Source organism: Babylonia areolata, chromosome 10 (assembly GCF_041734735.1).
Source record: "Babylonia areolata isolate BAREFJ2019XMU chromosome 10, ASM4173473v1, whole genome shotgun sequence".
NCBI lineage: Eukaryota > Metazoa > Mollusca > Gastropoda > Neogastropoda > Buccinidae > Babylonia > Babylonia areolata.
The window spans coordinates 14,226,442-14,242,924 of NC_134885.1; the positions used below are offsets into that span (position 1 = coordinate 14,226,442).

Here is a 16,483-nt window from a genome sequence, read left to right on the forward strand (position 1 = left end):
TCATTTTTTTATGCCTTTTATTCTCTCCCAAAGTGTCTAACCACAAAGCGTCCATGAGTTAAGACTGCTGGGACAGCATCTGTTGGGTCTGGAGCTTGATGTTGGCCAGGGTGGCCAGCTGGCCCTCCACTGCACTCAGGTTGCTGTCGCACTCCACCAGCCGCTGCCGAATCTGCTGCCAGTGGTGCTTGCCGAACGTCCGGTGGGTGGTGCGCAGCACCATCACCTTCTTCTGCATGTGATCGATCTTGGCGTTCACGCCCTTTGTCTTCAGCACTGCACAGCAAAAGGTGGGACAACTGGTTAGCAGTGGCATGGTTCTGAGAGATGAAACTGTTAAATTACATATACTGACAAGTGTTCTGTAAGGCATCAATAATTAGATGCAAGAGAAAGAAACACTTGATATTACACATACCAATACAAGCAAGTCTTATGACAGAAGAAATTGAACTATAATGAAAACTTACAGCAAAAATCATCATAAAAGAAAGTGATCACCACTGTTCTTTTTACTTAAAATCTTTAATTCAATTGGCGTCCACACAGATACACACAAACCTGAAGCAATGGATTTATATCCCCACACAAAGGGCTTGAACCATCAATGATGTATAAAAAATGCATCATCAATGTCAAAGGAGGGACACTGACAATAAAGGATTATGAAACACCAATAAGACATGACTATGCACAATCAATGACAAGGAATATGAACCATCATTATCAATAACAAACAAGGGACACGCATCAATGACAAACAAGATATGCTCCATGAATGACAATGTACATGGTACACACCATCAATAATAAACATAAGGCATACAAACCATCAGTCACTGTCTAAGACAAACATGGTTCACACCATCAATGATAAACACAAAGCATACACACCATCAGTCACTGTCTGTGACAAACATGGTTCACACCATCAATGATAAACACAAGGCATACAAACCATCAGTCACTGTCTGTGACAAACATGGTTCACACCATCAATGATAAACACAAGGCATACACACCATCAGTCACTGTCTGTGACAAACATGGTTCACACCATCAACAACAAACACAAGGCATACACACCATCAGTCACTGTGACAAACATGGTTCACACCATCAATGATAAACACAAGGCATACACACCATCAGTCACTGTCTGTGACAAACATGGTTCACACCATCAATGATAAACACAAGGCATACACACCATCAGTCACTGTCTGTGACAAATATGGTTCACACCATCAACAACAAACACAAGGCATACACACCATCAGTCACTGTGACAAACATGGTTCACACCATCAATGATAAACACAAGGCATACACACCATCAGTCACTGTCTGTGACAAACATGGTTCACACCATCAATGATAAACACAAGGCATACACACCATCAGTCACTGTCTGTGACAAATATGGTTCACACCATCAACAACAAACACAAGGCATACACACCATCAGTCACTGTCTGTGACAAACATGGTTCACACCATCAATGATAAACACAAGGCATACACACCATCAGTCACTGTCTGTGACAAACATGGTTCACACCATCAATGATAAACACAAGGCATACACACCATCAGTCACTGTCTGTGACAAACATGGTTCACACCATCAATGATAAACAAAAGGCATACACACCATCAGTCACTGTCTGTGACAAACACACAGTACACACCATCAACAACAAACACAAGGCAAACATACCATCAATCACAAACTGTCTAAGACAAACACATGGCACACACCATCAGTGACAAACTTTAACACAAAGTACACACCATCAACAACATACACACACAGTACACACCATCAATAACAAACATAAGGTACACACCATCAATAACACACATTACAAACACAAGGTACACACCATCAATGACACACATTACTAACACAAGGTATACACCATCAATGACACATTATAAATACAAGGTACACACCAATGACACACACACACACACCACCAATAACAAATGCAAGGTACACACCATCAATGACACATTGAATCTGAATCTGTTTTATATTATTGTGCGCTAAATAGGAAATTTTTCTTCTTGTATCTTTTGCGAGTTATTGCGCGTGCGTGTGTGTGTATATTTAATGTTTATTGTAAAGCGCTTTGAGTTCTCTTTAAGGGAGGAAAATGCTCAACAAATGTCCATTATTAAATTATTATTAACATATTACAAATAGGTACCGGCACCCGCTAACAAAGGCTGCGGGAAAGCTGGCAGCAGGCCGAAATTTGTCACTTTTCACTTGATGATTTTTGTGTGAAATTGTGTATAAATCTTGTTTAAAACATAATGGAAATAAAGACAAGCCATTAATCTTTCAATCCATTGTTTGTTTATTTACTTGTGTGTGAGTGCGAGTGTGTATTCGTTCCGAGAACTGCCTACTGTAATCAGCAAAACTGATCCTGTGTCGTGCTTCCACCATGGTGGACATTCGCGTTGTCCGAGGGTCGGTTGTTTTGATTTGTTTATAGGTTGTGGAATTTTCCATTGCCAATATTCAAATAAGGTCAAACCGCAAGGTCAAAGCCTAAACAAGTTCCACCATCAGTTATCTTATTAATTTACCTCATAATAAAGAGCCAGCACACAGATCCAGTTAAAAAGGGCACATCTGAATGATTTTTTCGCGATGTAAAGCTATAAAAACCATTGGTACATCATAGTGATAGAAAGCTTATTTTTCGCTGATCCAAAGGTCAAGGTATTCATACGCACTCAAATATAGTGCAGCCAATGAAAAGCACGCTTGCAACCGTGACACACATTCACACACTGACTCGACTCGGCGGCAGCACCTCCTATGAAATCGACAAGCGATGACGCTAACATTTCAAGCGTTTTCGTCATCCTGATAAAAAAATCACCTAGGTAAGTATTACAAATTTTATAAATCAATTCATGTTTAATTGATCCACGTAGTTTTTAGGGCACTCTTGCAGCAACACATCCGCTGTGTGTGTGTGTGTGTGTGTGTGCTTTTGTGCTAACACTGAGGGACAGAATGATGAATATTGTGCAAAGCATTTCATACCGAGTGTCTTTGCTGTATATGCAGGTTTCACACCATAACTGATTTAATACAATACCTTTTGATAACAAACATTAACGCATGTAACATATGTTACATAAGAAATAAGTAAGTAATAGAAACTAACTTTCATTAATAGGGGAAAAAATCCCAGTTTTAGTGACAATTGCAAATATTCATGTAATTGTCCATAGAGAAGAGCCTTGACAGGTTTTACTCCTCTTTTTTTCTTATATGGTCTGCAGCAATATTATATAAACCTGTTCTTATATGCAAATACCAAAGCTACATGAGAAAAAACAAACAAAAAGTACAAACAATGTATAGCTTATAATTATGCATACACACGCACGCGCGCGCACACACACACACAGAGCATGAATCAATGAATTGATGCACTTGCAGATGCATTCAGTATATGTATACATGCACGCATTCAGGGCAGCACACACTGAACCATCTTCAGGTACATCATATCATAAACCAATATTTAACATTTAGTGATTTAGCCTGCATTGTGTTTTGTGAACTTGTAAATCATCTGTATCAGATCTTTTTTTTTTTTCAGAGCCAATGGATGTTGATACAGACCATGACCTGTCTTCAGAACCCAGCGACACAACTGAAGAGGAAAATACTTTTAAGGATTTTGTTTTCACCAGGATTGGAGAAAATATAGCTGTCTTCAATGAGAATGATTTTCGTGTCGGAAGTGTCTGAAATTTTTAGATCAGACCAGGCTAAGGTGAACTTTCCACACAAATGTACAGTTGCCAACAACACATATGTGTGGCCACATATGCCAGAAGATGGGAGTATTTCTGTAATGTTTGTGTTTTCTTCTGGTTTTGAAGTTACAATGCAGAATGGCAGAGTGTGGTCTGTTCCTGAACATGACAAACTAAGGAAGACATACTTGTACAGAGATATGCATAAATCTTGTTGACAGCCAGTGACAATGCCACCAACCTCCCTCACACCACCAAACCTCCCTTTTTTTTTCTTTTGTGTCACTTTTTCATGTTATGGAAACAGTTTACAAACATAAAGTAGAACATGTATTGACAAGCTGTTAAGATTAAAAGAAATATGTTAGACTTTTTTTTCTTTTTTAATTCACTGATTTAAGATTTTTTGTACCTCAAGACATAATCATTTTCATCATATGGATAAACCAACATTGCCAGTTTGATGTTTGTATATTACTGTTTTGAATAGAATTGTTTCTTGTAACATTCTTAACACTCATGCAAAATTTGAAGCAAATCCATCAAATAGTTTTTGAGTTAGAGCTGTTTTAAGTTCGACAGCTTGTGACATCACTTTTTCCATCGCACAAATGAAGGAAAACCCATTTTTAAAGGCCAATTATTCATTTGTAAATCAAGTTAACTGTACAGAAAAAAATAAGCAAAATAACTATGTTGTATGGGGTCCAAATCATAGATTTCAGCTGTTTCCAATGTACAGTTGTGTGGCTGTTGTCCAAAAATGCCTTATCAGGGTATTTTGGACATATGAAACTGGCATTTTTGTCAAATTTGAGGCCCTGTAAAATAGAAACTTTCTGTGTAATGGATTTGTTTTTTCTTTTTATTTGTTTTATATGCACTCTTGAAAAGTAATAAGATGGGGCTGCTGTGGTAATGATTATGCTGTTCAGGTATCACTGAACTTGAAGAAAATCTAAATTTACTAAGTTCGTCATGACATGTCATCTTAAAACGGCCATATCTCAAAAACTAAGAAGAAAAAAAAATGTAGAGACTTCATTCTTTTTGTGTTTTGTCTATTTTTTAAAGTAGTTTTTTTTATCAAATGTATCACAAATCTTTTTCAATTTTAAAAATGACTGTCGGTACCTATTACAAAACTAGGTACACACCATCAATTACACACATTACAAAACAAGGTACACACCATCAATGACACACATTACAAAACAAGTTACACACCATCAATGACACACATTAAAAAACAAGGTACACACCACCAATGATACATATTACAAAACAAGGTACACACCATCAATGACACACATTACAAAACAAGGTACACACCATCAATGACACACATTACAAAACAAGGTGCACACCATCAATATCACACATCACAAAACAAGGTACACACCATCAATGACACACATTACAAAACAAGTTACACACCATCAATGACACACATTAAGAAACAAGGTACACACCACCAATGATACACATTACAAAACAAGGTACACACCATCAATGACACATATTACAAAACAAGGTACACACCATCAATGACACACATTACAAAACAAGGTACACACCATCAATGACACACATCACAAAACAAAGTACACACCATCAATAACAAACTCCTCCACGGCCTGAGGCCCCAGCACCAGCTCATCCTGGATGAGGGCAAAGTCCATCTCCTTCTTGGTCTCCGCCATCTGCATGAAGGTCAGCAGCCGCATCTTGCGCATGTTGTGCTCGTGGTTCAGACCTGTCATCCTGCACCCTTTAGTTCAACAGCTCAGCTTCTCAAATACTACAATACGTCTCAGCTGTACTTGTATAAAAAATACAAAGAAAGTTTTCTTGCCTCCAAAATGTGTCAATAGTAGTTAAAAAAAGAAAAAAAAGAACACAACAAAATCTCAAAGAAATCTCCGTACATACCAAACAAGAACCTCATGGGCATAATGTGTAAAGTGCTGCTGTTTTGACTTACCCTACCCCCCATCCCATTCATTAAATCCATAACAATACGCCAAGTTCATTCTTTTTATTAAAATTTGGTTTTGGTAGTGGTTGCAGTTGCTGAGCAAAATACCAATATTAAACACTGTTAACACAAACTGACACAAGTCACTTTGCATACACGTGTGAAAAAAAGAGAAAAAAACAACAACAAAAAAACAAACCCCAAGCATCTTAAGTCTAAAGGAAAAATGATGAAATAAAGTTCCAATGTGTGTGTGTATCCTCCACAAGTACTTACTATTCTAACAGTTATAGAGGTTTTACTTCTTGATTTCCTTGCCAAATGAACTTCAGCATGCCTATGGTTTAATTTGTGCTCATGTCTATATAGGAACAGCCATTTTTTCTTCAAAACAACAACTGAGAGACAAAATCTTTTTTTACAGACTCACTCTTTCTCAAACTCAAATCACTAGTACAGTAACACCGAGATGAATGTTTCACCAATGAAGTCAGCACTGTCTTACCTAGTGACTGCACAAAATCTGTGTTATTTTTGTAGAACAGCTGGTACTGTGATAGTTTTCCTGACACGAAAATAGACAGGAGCTGAAAACACAAAACAAAACAAAGGAAAACGTGATCAGTTATAAACTTTCCAAAATACAAAAACAAACATTTCTGTGGAGTAACAGCATGGACAAAGAAACAAGCAAATATTACACAATACACCTGTCATTCTTCTCCAACTGAGAACACAATTTCTTTGGCTCAGTATGCTGTTCATGATATCCACAAAGTAGTGACTGCTCAAAACCTGTAGCCCTGTCAGTGTGCTCTATTCATCTTCCCTTCATTCTTTTTGGTCAAACACTTTTTCTTCTGGAACATTAGACAGCTCAATTTGCTGACACAATCTATGTTAATTTCTGAAATGGATTCAAGTTTTCTTCCATCTGCCAAACAATTGTTAATATATTAATGACAGGTCGCTTGATTACTCAACTTTTAAAACCCATAAGAGAAAAATACACCATGATTTAAAGCCGTTTCCTGGTCAAATCATGTAAATGAATGTATGCATGTATGTATGTGTGTGTGAGCAGCCAGCCATACAATACTTTTAGACCAGGAGCATCTAAGATGCATATCTGTTAAAATATTATCATGATCCAACAAAATACAAGGGAAAAAAAACGACACAAATCTCATTTCCTTGACAAAAAATATCTGTATGCATAGCTTGAAGACATCACCTCATACACGAAAAACATACAAGATCTTGGCGACACACAGCCATACTGACAGGTATGGGAACAGACTGCTGGGTGAAAATCTCAAAACCTGAGGGAGTCCAGATATTGTTTTCAAATATCAGAGAACAGCTGATCGGCTGATGCTGCATTGAAAAAGACTAATCAGAAAAGCCACACAGCACTCACATCATGGATGAGTTCCCCCTCCAGAAACTTGACAGGTTTGAGGGTCAAGAGGTGATCCATGAGGAAGGTGTTGGGGTCGGCCAGGCATGTCACGATACACTTGTGAGCATCGTCACGGGCCTGGGAGGCGTTGTCTTCTGTGTAGGTGCCCAGCAGCTCGATCATTACCTTTGTTGCCTGCTCACTGACATCGCCAAAACAATGACTAGGTCACAATGTCTGCACTTGGCGAATGGGTTAACAAATCCTGTGTAAATTCCATTTGGTGAAAAAAACAACAAAAAATCATTCAAGTGGACAAACACACACACAAAAGTCAAGAACATCTTTACCCCATGACAAATACCTTCTCTGTGTTGTGTGGTGTGTGTGTCTGTATGGTGTGTGTGCGGTGTGTGTGTGTGTGTGTGTGTGTGTGTGTGTGTGTGTGTGTGTGTGTGTGTGTCTGTATGAGTGTGTACACACATGCATGACCTTGACAATCAAAAGTATTGTCAAGTGACATGTTACAAAATACTATAAATTACGAAAATTGTTGTCATTAAGATGTCATCCCACCCTAGGTAAAGGGAAGAACAATGCACACACATACACACACAGTGGTCAGCACTGCTGTGATTTCCCACATCAGGCAGATCACCATGGTGAGATATTTTCCTGATGCCATCAGGTGTGCACTCCTGGATTGTGAAAGATGTCAGTGATGAGTATTGTATCTAAAATGTACTGTGCTGTACTGGGTTAAATTGTACTTCACTTACAGTCACACACACACTCAGTCACATGCACTGTCACTTCCTTATCAACAGCTCTCTACACTACTGGAACTATTTTTTTCCGTCTACTCCACTGAACCATGGTGCAACAAAAAAGCTCCCTATCCCCTGCTCTGGGCACACCTTTCTGTTTTGCATTTATCACATCATTATTGCTGGGTACTTCAATATGCGCTGAAAGTGGAAGACAGATAACCTCAGTTTATTCCATCTGAATGACCAGTATTGACCTCAAAGACCACTATTGATCCCCCCCTCCTCCATCCCCCAATCAAGGAAAAGGCAATGATAAACTCTGCATAGTCAAGGCTGTACCACAAAACTTTTTGTTTCCTGATGTGGGGGTCTAAACTCTGTTCCAACACTTCACAGAACTACAATTAGTACACAAAACCTTTTTTCGTGTGTAGTGTGAGTCAAATTTGTGCATGTATACATACCCTCATGCTACAACTTCTTGCTTTGTGGTTGCTTTTCCTCCATAAGGAACATAACTGAGGGTAATGCACAAAGCTATACTATCCACAACTGCTAGAATGCTACATTCTACAAGTCAGACATATTATTCCTCAGTGAATGAAACATACAGATTTGCACACATACATTCTACAAGACAGACATATCATTCCTCAGTGAATCAAACATGTAGATTTGCACACATTTGTTGCCCCTGAAATGTCAGTCCACCCACAGACATTGGGGACACAGACACTGTCACGGGCATTGCTGTAGCACCAGTGATTTCCCACACCTGGCTGACGGCCATGATGAGAGATTTTCATGATGCAATGTGGTGGACCATTATGTTGTGAAGATAGGAATCATCAGCACAACCAAATGTTTTATCTCGGATATATCAATGACAAACAGTGAAGGGTCACAGGCACACAGGTTTTTGCTCTGCCGTGTCATCAGTCTTTTTCACACATTTCCAGTGTTTTGAGTTGCTTTTATTTCTCACTGTCCGTTCTCTACTGTCCTATTACTTTCAATCCCTGTAGTCTCTTTATTTTCTGCAACCAATTCTTTTCTTCTCTCCTTGACTATTTGAGAGTAAGTTGCCAGACAAATCCATGGCAGTCTTTTGTATCATATACCATATCTTGGTAATCTGGTAGTCAAGAGCAACAAAAATACATCTTCTCCAATGAACAAAAGTATCAGGGCAAGCAGGCACACACTATGCCACCCCGCAAGTCTGGCAAGCATAAAAATTCCTCTGAGGATGAAACGTGTACACCTGCGTAAGTCTGTTGCCTCTCAAATGTCAGTCCATCCACAGTGAGAGGAGGACACAGACACTGTCACGGGCATTGCTGTAGCACCAGTGATTTCCCACACCTGGCTGATGGCCATGATGAGAGATTTTCATGATGCAATGTGGTGGACCATTGTGTTGTGAAGATAGGAATCATCAGCATGAAGAAGTATTATGTCTGAGACACACCGCAGCTTATTTTACATCATAACAACTAAATATAGGTCAGTATCTTTTAAAATGGTCGAAACATGATGATATCCATCATGACTGACAACAAATAAAATCATTTAAAAGAATCCAGCTCAGAGCTGCTGGAAATCCATCATTATTCAGATCTCCAAAGGAACTCACCACAAAAAACCCCCACAGCAAATCCACACTGATGTCAGGCTTACCTTGCTTTGCACTCTACCAGAGCATCATACAAGGTTCTGTACAAATTTTGAAGCTTGGCTGTGCTCAGTTCCCACTTTGCTGTCCATGTGCGAATCTGGAAAAGACGAATTTACCACTTTCAGTTCCACAATCTTCCTCCAGTCTGATCTCAAGATTGCTGCTGAGAAAAAATTACATGAGTTTTCCAGGAAATAATCCAAATGTTCATACTCAGGAACTTGTTTGCCTTAACAAAGCTTGGTGTATAGTTCTTGTTTTGGTAGTACAATGCTGGAACAGCTACAGCACTGCCCAGTTTGTAATTCATATCTCTGTTCTTTTTTTCTCGTTTTCTTTTGAATAATCATTATCAACTGGCAATGAAACAGTATGCACTAAAGACAGGGGCAATATGCAGTCCTTTGTGTTTGTACACATGTAATAATTTTGTCCTCTTACAGCTAACATATATATCCTTTAGCTTTTGAAGCTTGCCTTTACATCTTAACAGTCCATGGCTTCTTCTATCATCATCAGTCTGTTTAATTAAAAACTAAACCTTAGATTTCAAGAACACAAAATAAACTCTGAAATAAGAATGTATGTGTTATTTCTCTACTAACAATACCAAACATTTGATGTCAAAAATGCAACAAAAAACTTGAATTTTCCCCAAAGACAAAATTGACTTTTGTTTCCGATATATCAGCTGACAACTTGCTACTGGAGACACAAACAAAAAGAGATAATGTCACAGAATGGTGTTAGTGGGGTGAAATAGTGATTCAGCAATAAGATGCTGTCCACCTTGGTATCCACTTTATTTCATATTGCATGTGTGATATATTGACCAGTCTTTGCATCAGTCTAGCCAATACTCACAAATGCGACAAAAACGAAATGGTGTTTTTTCTACACAAGATCAACAGACAGAGAAATATACAAGCAATCAGATGATTTGACAGAACAGAACATTATTAGTTTATTACCCAAGACTACAAGGGTCAAAAGGAATGTGCAGTGAAAGGAATATTTGATGAAGTAGCACATAAAAAAGAACAAAGAACATAGACATATCTATGAGCATATTCACTTGCACATACTTTATTACTTTATTCATACTGTACTTGAGATACATACTGTACTTGAGGGGCTAATGACCTAGGCTGGATTGTTCAAGTGATCTTAGCAGTGCTAAGATTGCTAAGCATTAGGAGCAGGAAAATTCTTAATGCAAAGCAAGATTTGTGCTGCAAAAATTGCTTATGCTTGCCATGTCCATAGTTGTTGAGATGTTAGACTGGACCCATAATATGATAACCTTGGAGGCAACGTCACAGAATTATGTCAGTGGGGTGAAATAGTGGTACAGCAATGAGATGCTGTTCACCTTGGTATCCACATATTTCATATTGCATGATGTTGAACAACAACAAGACTGGGTATCAGTCTTGCAAATATTCGCACATGCTTAAGAGAGAGAAACATTAAATTTTTTTTTTACAAAGATCACTTCATCACCATCAACAAGCACAGAAATACATAAGAAATCAGGAGGGCAGGAGAGTTCAGGAAATGCAAGGACTTCCCATCAACCACCGTGTGAAGTGAGTACATGCATAATTATTGCTCAAAAGTGAGCGTGTGCCCATGTGTGTGTGTGTACATGCATGTGCATATATGCATGTGTGTGGATGTATGTGTGTAAGCCAGAGTTTCTTTCATATTTCTTCATCTATGTGAGTGACTACATATGGGCAAGTCTAGTCCATTCTTTTCTCGTTATTATTTGCAACAGTAGAACATACCTCTGTCTGTCTGTGTGATAACACTTGAAAAAAACACACCAAAAAACCCCAACAACTAAAGGCATCAAGACAGGAAAAATTACCATACAGTTAAAACCAAAAAACACAACAAACAAAATCAACGATCCAGATAAAGGCTGTGCTATGTGACTGACCTTGTCCACGTCTGTGGGCACCATGTTCAGCAGGTCGGTCTGCCCAGCTAGTCTCACCATGCTGGTCAGCACCACTGCTCTGTTCCGTGACCCATCATCCAGGTTGTTGAACAGGTTGTTCAGCCTGCAGCACAACAGACCTTGTCTTACCTATCTAACACCACACTGACACCACAACACCTGAATGACAACACCATATAATAGTTTAAGTTTCAATGTGTCAGAGGATGTTTATAATGTTAATAACATGTTAATAAAGACAGGACAGTGATTATGCCAATTTTTATGTCCAATCATAAGACAACCAATATTGAAAAAAAAGAGCATTTTTCTGGTGGTGAAAGAGTATGTTAGATAGGCCACCTCTTCCAACGGTTCTGGGATTGTTATTTTCCTTGGAGTATGTTGAACCCAAATGTAACTAAGTTACTTCAATGCCCAACACGTTAAACTTCACAAATTTAATAGGTATCTTCCATAAACAAACTTCATCACATCACCTGCTAACAAGCTATTTTAATAAAATTCAAACATATATAATAATTGCTTTTATTTTTCACCTTCTAAAACCTCTGGGTTGAAATGAGCAAGCAACCCATTATTTTTTTTTTCTATCTGTAAACAATCTGGTTCTATCACCTTTTTTTCACCCCAACATTTCTTGGTAGTCAATAATAGTTTCCTAACAAACCTTCAATATAAAGCTTTCAGAGCAGTTTTACTCAATGTGAACAGTAAATTTGGTGTGCTTAACACAAGTTAATCACAAAGGCCTTTCATGAGTTTAATCCAAAAGCATTATCAATATTGTTACCTGCCAGATCAAGAATCTTGGCAAAAAGAGATGGGGCCAGATTCTCTTTTTCCAGGTGTTTGTGTAGCATCAGTGATTTCCCACATCAGGCTAGAGGCCTTGATGAGAGATTTTCGTGATGCAGACTTTCAAATTGAAGTTTGTTGCTATTTCTCAATTTTGTTTGAAAACTGTTAATTTCTTCTTTAATAACTAAAAAAGTAATCATATTTCTATGACATTCTTTCAAAAATCATAAAAAATTAAACAGAATTTTCACATTAGTGGACCAAGAAGAAAGACTGTTGTTTTTGTTTTCATGTGAATTTCAGTATGTTTTACTGTTATTATTCTCAATTGCATTTTGCTTAATCTTTTCTGTTGCCTGTTTTATACATTTGGTTCCTGAGAAGGAAAAATAGTAAAGAATACAGAGTTTATGTTTAATGCAGTGTGCAAAGAGGTTATTACAAAAATAACAAAACACTGGTATTGCTCAACAATATCCAACGTGGGCATCACTGAAAACTATGCAATGGTCATCAATACCATGTTGAAATGACCATGTAACCCATTATTTTCTATTTATGAATTCAGTCACACTATCTGCAAACAATCTAGCTTGATCACCTTTTTTTTTAATACCCCAATATTTCTTGGTTGTCAACAATAGCTTCCTAACAAACCTTCAATTTACAGAACAGTTATAGTCAATGTGAACAGTAAACTTGGTGTGCTGAACTCAAGTTAACCACAAAGGCCTTTCAATAAGTTTCATCTAACAGCATCAATATTGTTATCTGCCAGATCAAGAATCTTGGCAAAAAGAGATGGGAGCAGATTCTCTTTTTCCAGATGTTTGTGTAGCATCAGTGATTTCCCACATCAGGCGAGAGGCCTTGATGAGAGATTTTCATGATGCAGGCTTTAAAATGTAAGTTTGCTGTTGTTTTTAATTTTATTTGAAAACTGTTAATTTCTTCATTTAAAAGTAATCATATTTCTATGACATTCTAATTTCTATAAAAAAACAAAAAAACAAAACATAAAAAATCTAATAAAATCTTCATGTTAGTGGACCAAGACAAAAGACTTGTTTTTGTTATGTGAATTTCAGTGTGCATTACTGTTATCATTATCAATTACGTTTTGCTATGCAATCTCTTGTTTCCGGTTTTATATATTTGGTTTCTGAGAAGGAAAAGTAATAATGGATACAGAGTTTTGGTTTAATGCAGTATGCAAACGCTGGTGTTGCTCAACAATAACCAACATAGGCATCACTGAAAAATATGCAACAGTCATCAATACCAGGTAAAATTAATTTTTCTTGGGAGTCATTTCCCATGTATTTCCTGGAGACATTTCCCCTATTTAAACACACACACACACACATCAGGAACTGTAACAAAAAGAGCTTTTGACATACGATATGGTAGATCATGACCCATGATGACCAATAAAACGCCTATCATGCCAACAATGTTGTGCCATCATTGTGCTTCATGTGACATGCTGCAATGGAATGTTGATCCAGACAGATTTCTGCACTGGTATTTCTCAGAATAAATTAATGCAGAATTTTTCACTTTTCAATTGTTTTTCACCATATTGTAAAGAGCTAGAAATCAAACCAGTCTCCATTATCATCTTCAAACTTTCTACTGTTGTTTAGCTCTGATACAACTTGTTTAGCTCTGATACAACCACAATCAGCAGCTTCACGCTGTTGCCAAGTCCAGGTATGTCCACAACTGACCCTGCTACCAGCCAGTCAGTGGAACATAAAAATGGGCTTGGACAAGAAAAACAACAACCAGCAGCTTACATTCTCAAGCGGCTGACCCCGCGTTTGTCTCCAGGTGGTGCTTTCCCCACCTTCTCACAGAAGAGAGTGACAACGCTTTCAGCATCTGTCTCCGGAACCACCAGAATGAGAGTGATGATCCCATTAAATACCATCTCCACATCTGCACACAGACAAAATCAACATGCTGCAAGAACATACAAACAAACCACAGCAAAAATTGTCTTTAAATATGTGCAACTTTCACTGGCATTATTAACTTTAAAAAAAAAGAAAAAAGAAAAAAAACATTAAGCATGTGATTATAATTATCACTACATATATAATTTTATATTTCATATCCAAAACAGCAAGTACTTTATCAAAAGACAAAACAAGTCAAATTAAATCAATGCCCTCACACGTAACAACTAACAATGTAACATGCTCTAGTCTAATAAGTACCACCACAACCTCCCATGTTCTCCCTCAAATTCAAAAGATTCAAAATCAATTTTCATTTTTTCTCAGCAATTTAATATCCCAGACGACAAAGAAAGGCTAATTTTTATGGTTTGTATTAATTGTAATTACTGAACTGTACTATTAAAAGCAAATAAACAGCAGCAAAGTTAATCATGTACCACTGTCACTGCTCAGTTCTTTCCAACATATACTGCTGGCTTCTATGATGTTTTTCAGATCAGTCAGGATTCCAGAATCAGCATTCTCCTCAGAAATTTCAGCTCCCAATGACTTCAGGTATCCACGGAGTTCCAGAGTCTGTAAAAACATGTCAGTTAGATTATCATGTATATTTCATAAACTAATATCAAACTTTTGTCAAAATGTAAATTTCACACACACACACACACACAATATATATATATTTTTAGTTTTTTTGTTTGTTTGTTTTACTTCTTTTTCACATGGATTTAATTTGTTTTGCAGATTAAAAAAAAACTTTGAGAGTTTTGGCGATTAACAAAGATGGCTGACCAAGAAGCATGCTCCAGGATTGAACAGCGGTCAGTTATCAAGTTTTTGGTTGCTGAAGGGTGCAAACCAGTTGAAATTCATAGGAGAATGTCAACTGTGTATGGTGCCACATGTTTCAGCCGAAAAAATGTCTACAAGTGGGCTAAATTGTTTAAAGAAGGACGGAGCAGTGTTGAGGATGAAGACAGGCCTGGAAGGCCTACAGAAGTGAGGTCTCCTGAGGTGATCGAATCAGTCAATGACCTCATTCAGTCTGACAGAAGGGTGACAGTGGATGACATTGCAAGGACTTTGAGCTTATCTATTGGGACAGGACACAAAATTGTCCATGATGACCTTGGCTACTCGAAGGTCAGCTGCCGGTGGGTGCCAAAGATGCTTACTCCAGAGCACAAACAGAGGAGGGTCGAGTTGTCCCAGCAGTGTCTCTGCCGCTATGAGAAGGATGGTGATGAGTTTCTGAAGAAGGTGGTCACATGTGACGAGACATGGGTTTGGCACTATGAGCCTGAGTCCAAACGGCAGTCCATGGAGTGGAAGCACATAGGCTCTCCAGTGAAGAAGAAGTTCAAGTCCCAGCGGTCCATGAGGAAGGTGATGCTCACCGTTTTTTGGGATATGCAAGGCCCAATCACCATTTCATTCCTTGAGAAAGGAAGCACTGTGAACAGTGCCAACTACTGTGAACTGCTGAGGCAGGTCAAGAAAGACATAAAGAACAAACGCAGGGGTCATCAGTCAGAAGGAGTCATCTTGCATCATGACAACGCAAGGCCTCACACAGCAGCCCGAACGGTGCAGACCATCAACGAGCTGGGCTGGGAACTGCTCCCTCATCCCCCTTACAGCCCAGACCCTGCCCCTTCAGACTTTCACCTGTTTGGTCCCTTGAAAGCGTTCATGAGAGGCACGAAGTCTGAAAGTGACGATGAAGTCAAAAGTGTTGTGAGCGACTGGCTGAGACATCAGTCCAAAGATTTTTACGCTGAGGGAATACGGAAGCTTGTGCACAGATGGGAAAAGTGTGTGACAGTGCTGGGAGACTACGTTGAAAAAAAAAGAAGAAGTAAGCTTCTATCTGTATTAGAAGTCCTTATACCGAAAAATTCACCTTATTTATTGAATGACCCTCGTATATATACACCATTATTATAGAAATTAACACATACACAGTAAGGTGAGAACAAAATGGAAATTACTTTCAAGGATTTGCTGGGTTTAAGAAGAAAATGTATTTTAATAAGTGGTCATATATATATATATATATATATATATATATATATATATATATATAAATAAAAAATATACAACAAGCACTAACCATGACAATGATCATCATT

At 38.1% G+C, this 16,483-nt stretch overlaps 1 protein-coding gene across 1 annotated transcript in view; it reads right to left on the reverse strand.

Moving 5' to 3' along the window:
• LOC143286809 (eukaryotic translation initiation factor 3 subunit M-like) overlaps window positions 1-16,483 on the reverse strand; it is a 17,225-nt gene continuing 742 nt past the window's right edge. The window contains exons 2-9 of the mRNA XM_076594607.1: window positions 14,789-14,927; window positions 14,187-14,328; window positions 11,566-11,689; window positions 9,623-9,717; window positions 7,191-7,374; window positions 6,276-6,357; window positions 5,405-5,548; window positions 1-276 (exon numbers count right to left, since the gene is read on the reverse strand). Coding sequence (XP_076450722.1) covers window positions 59-276; window positions 5,405-5,548; window positions 6,276-6,357; window positions 7,191-7,374; window positions 9,623-9,717; window positions 11,566-11,689; window positions 14,187-14,328; window positions 14,789-14,927 — 1,128 coding nt within the window. The 3' untranslated portion in view covers window positions 1-58. The remainder of the gene's footprint in view (window positions 277-5,404; window positions 5,549-6,275; window positions 6,358-7,190; window positions 7,375-9,622; window positions 9,718-11,565; window positions 11,690-14,186; window positions 14,329-14,788; window positions 14,928-16,483) is intronic.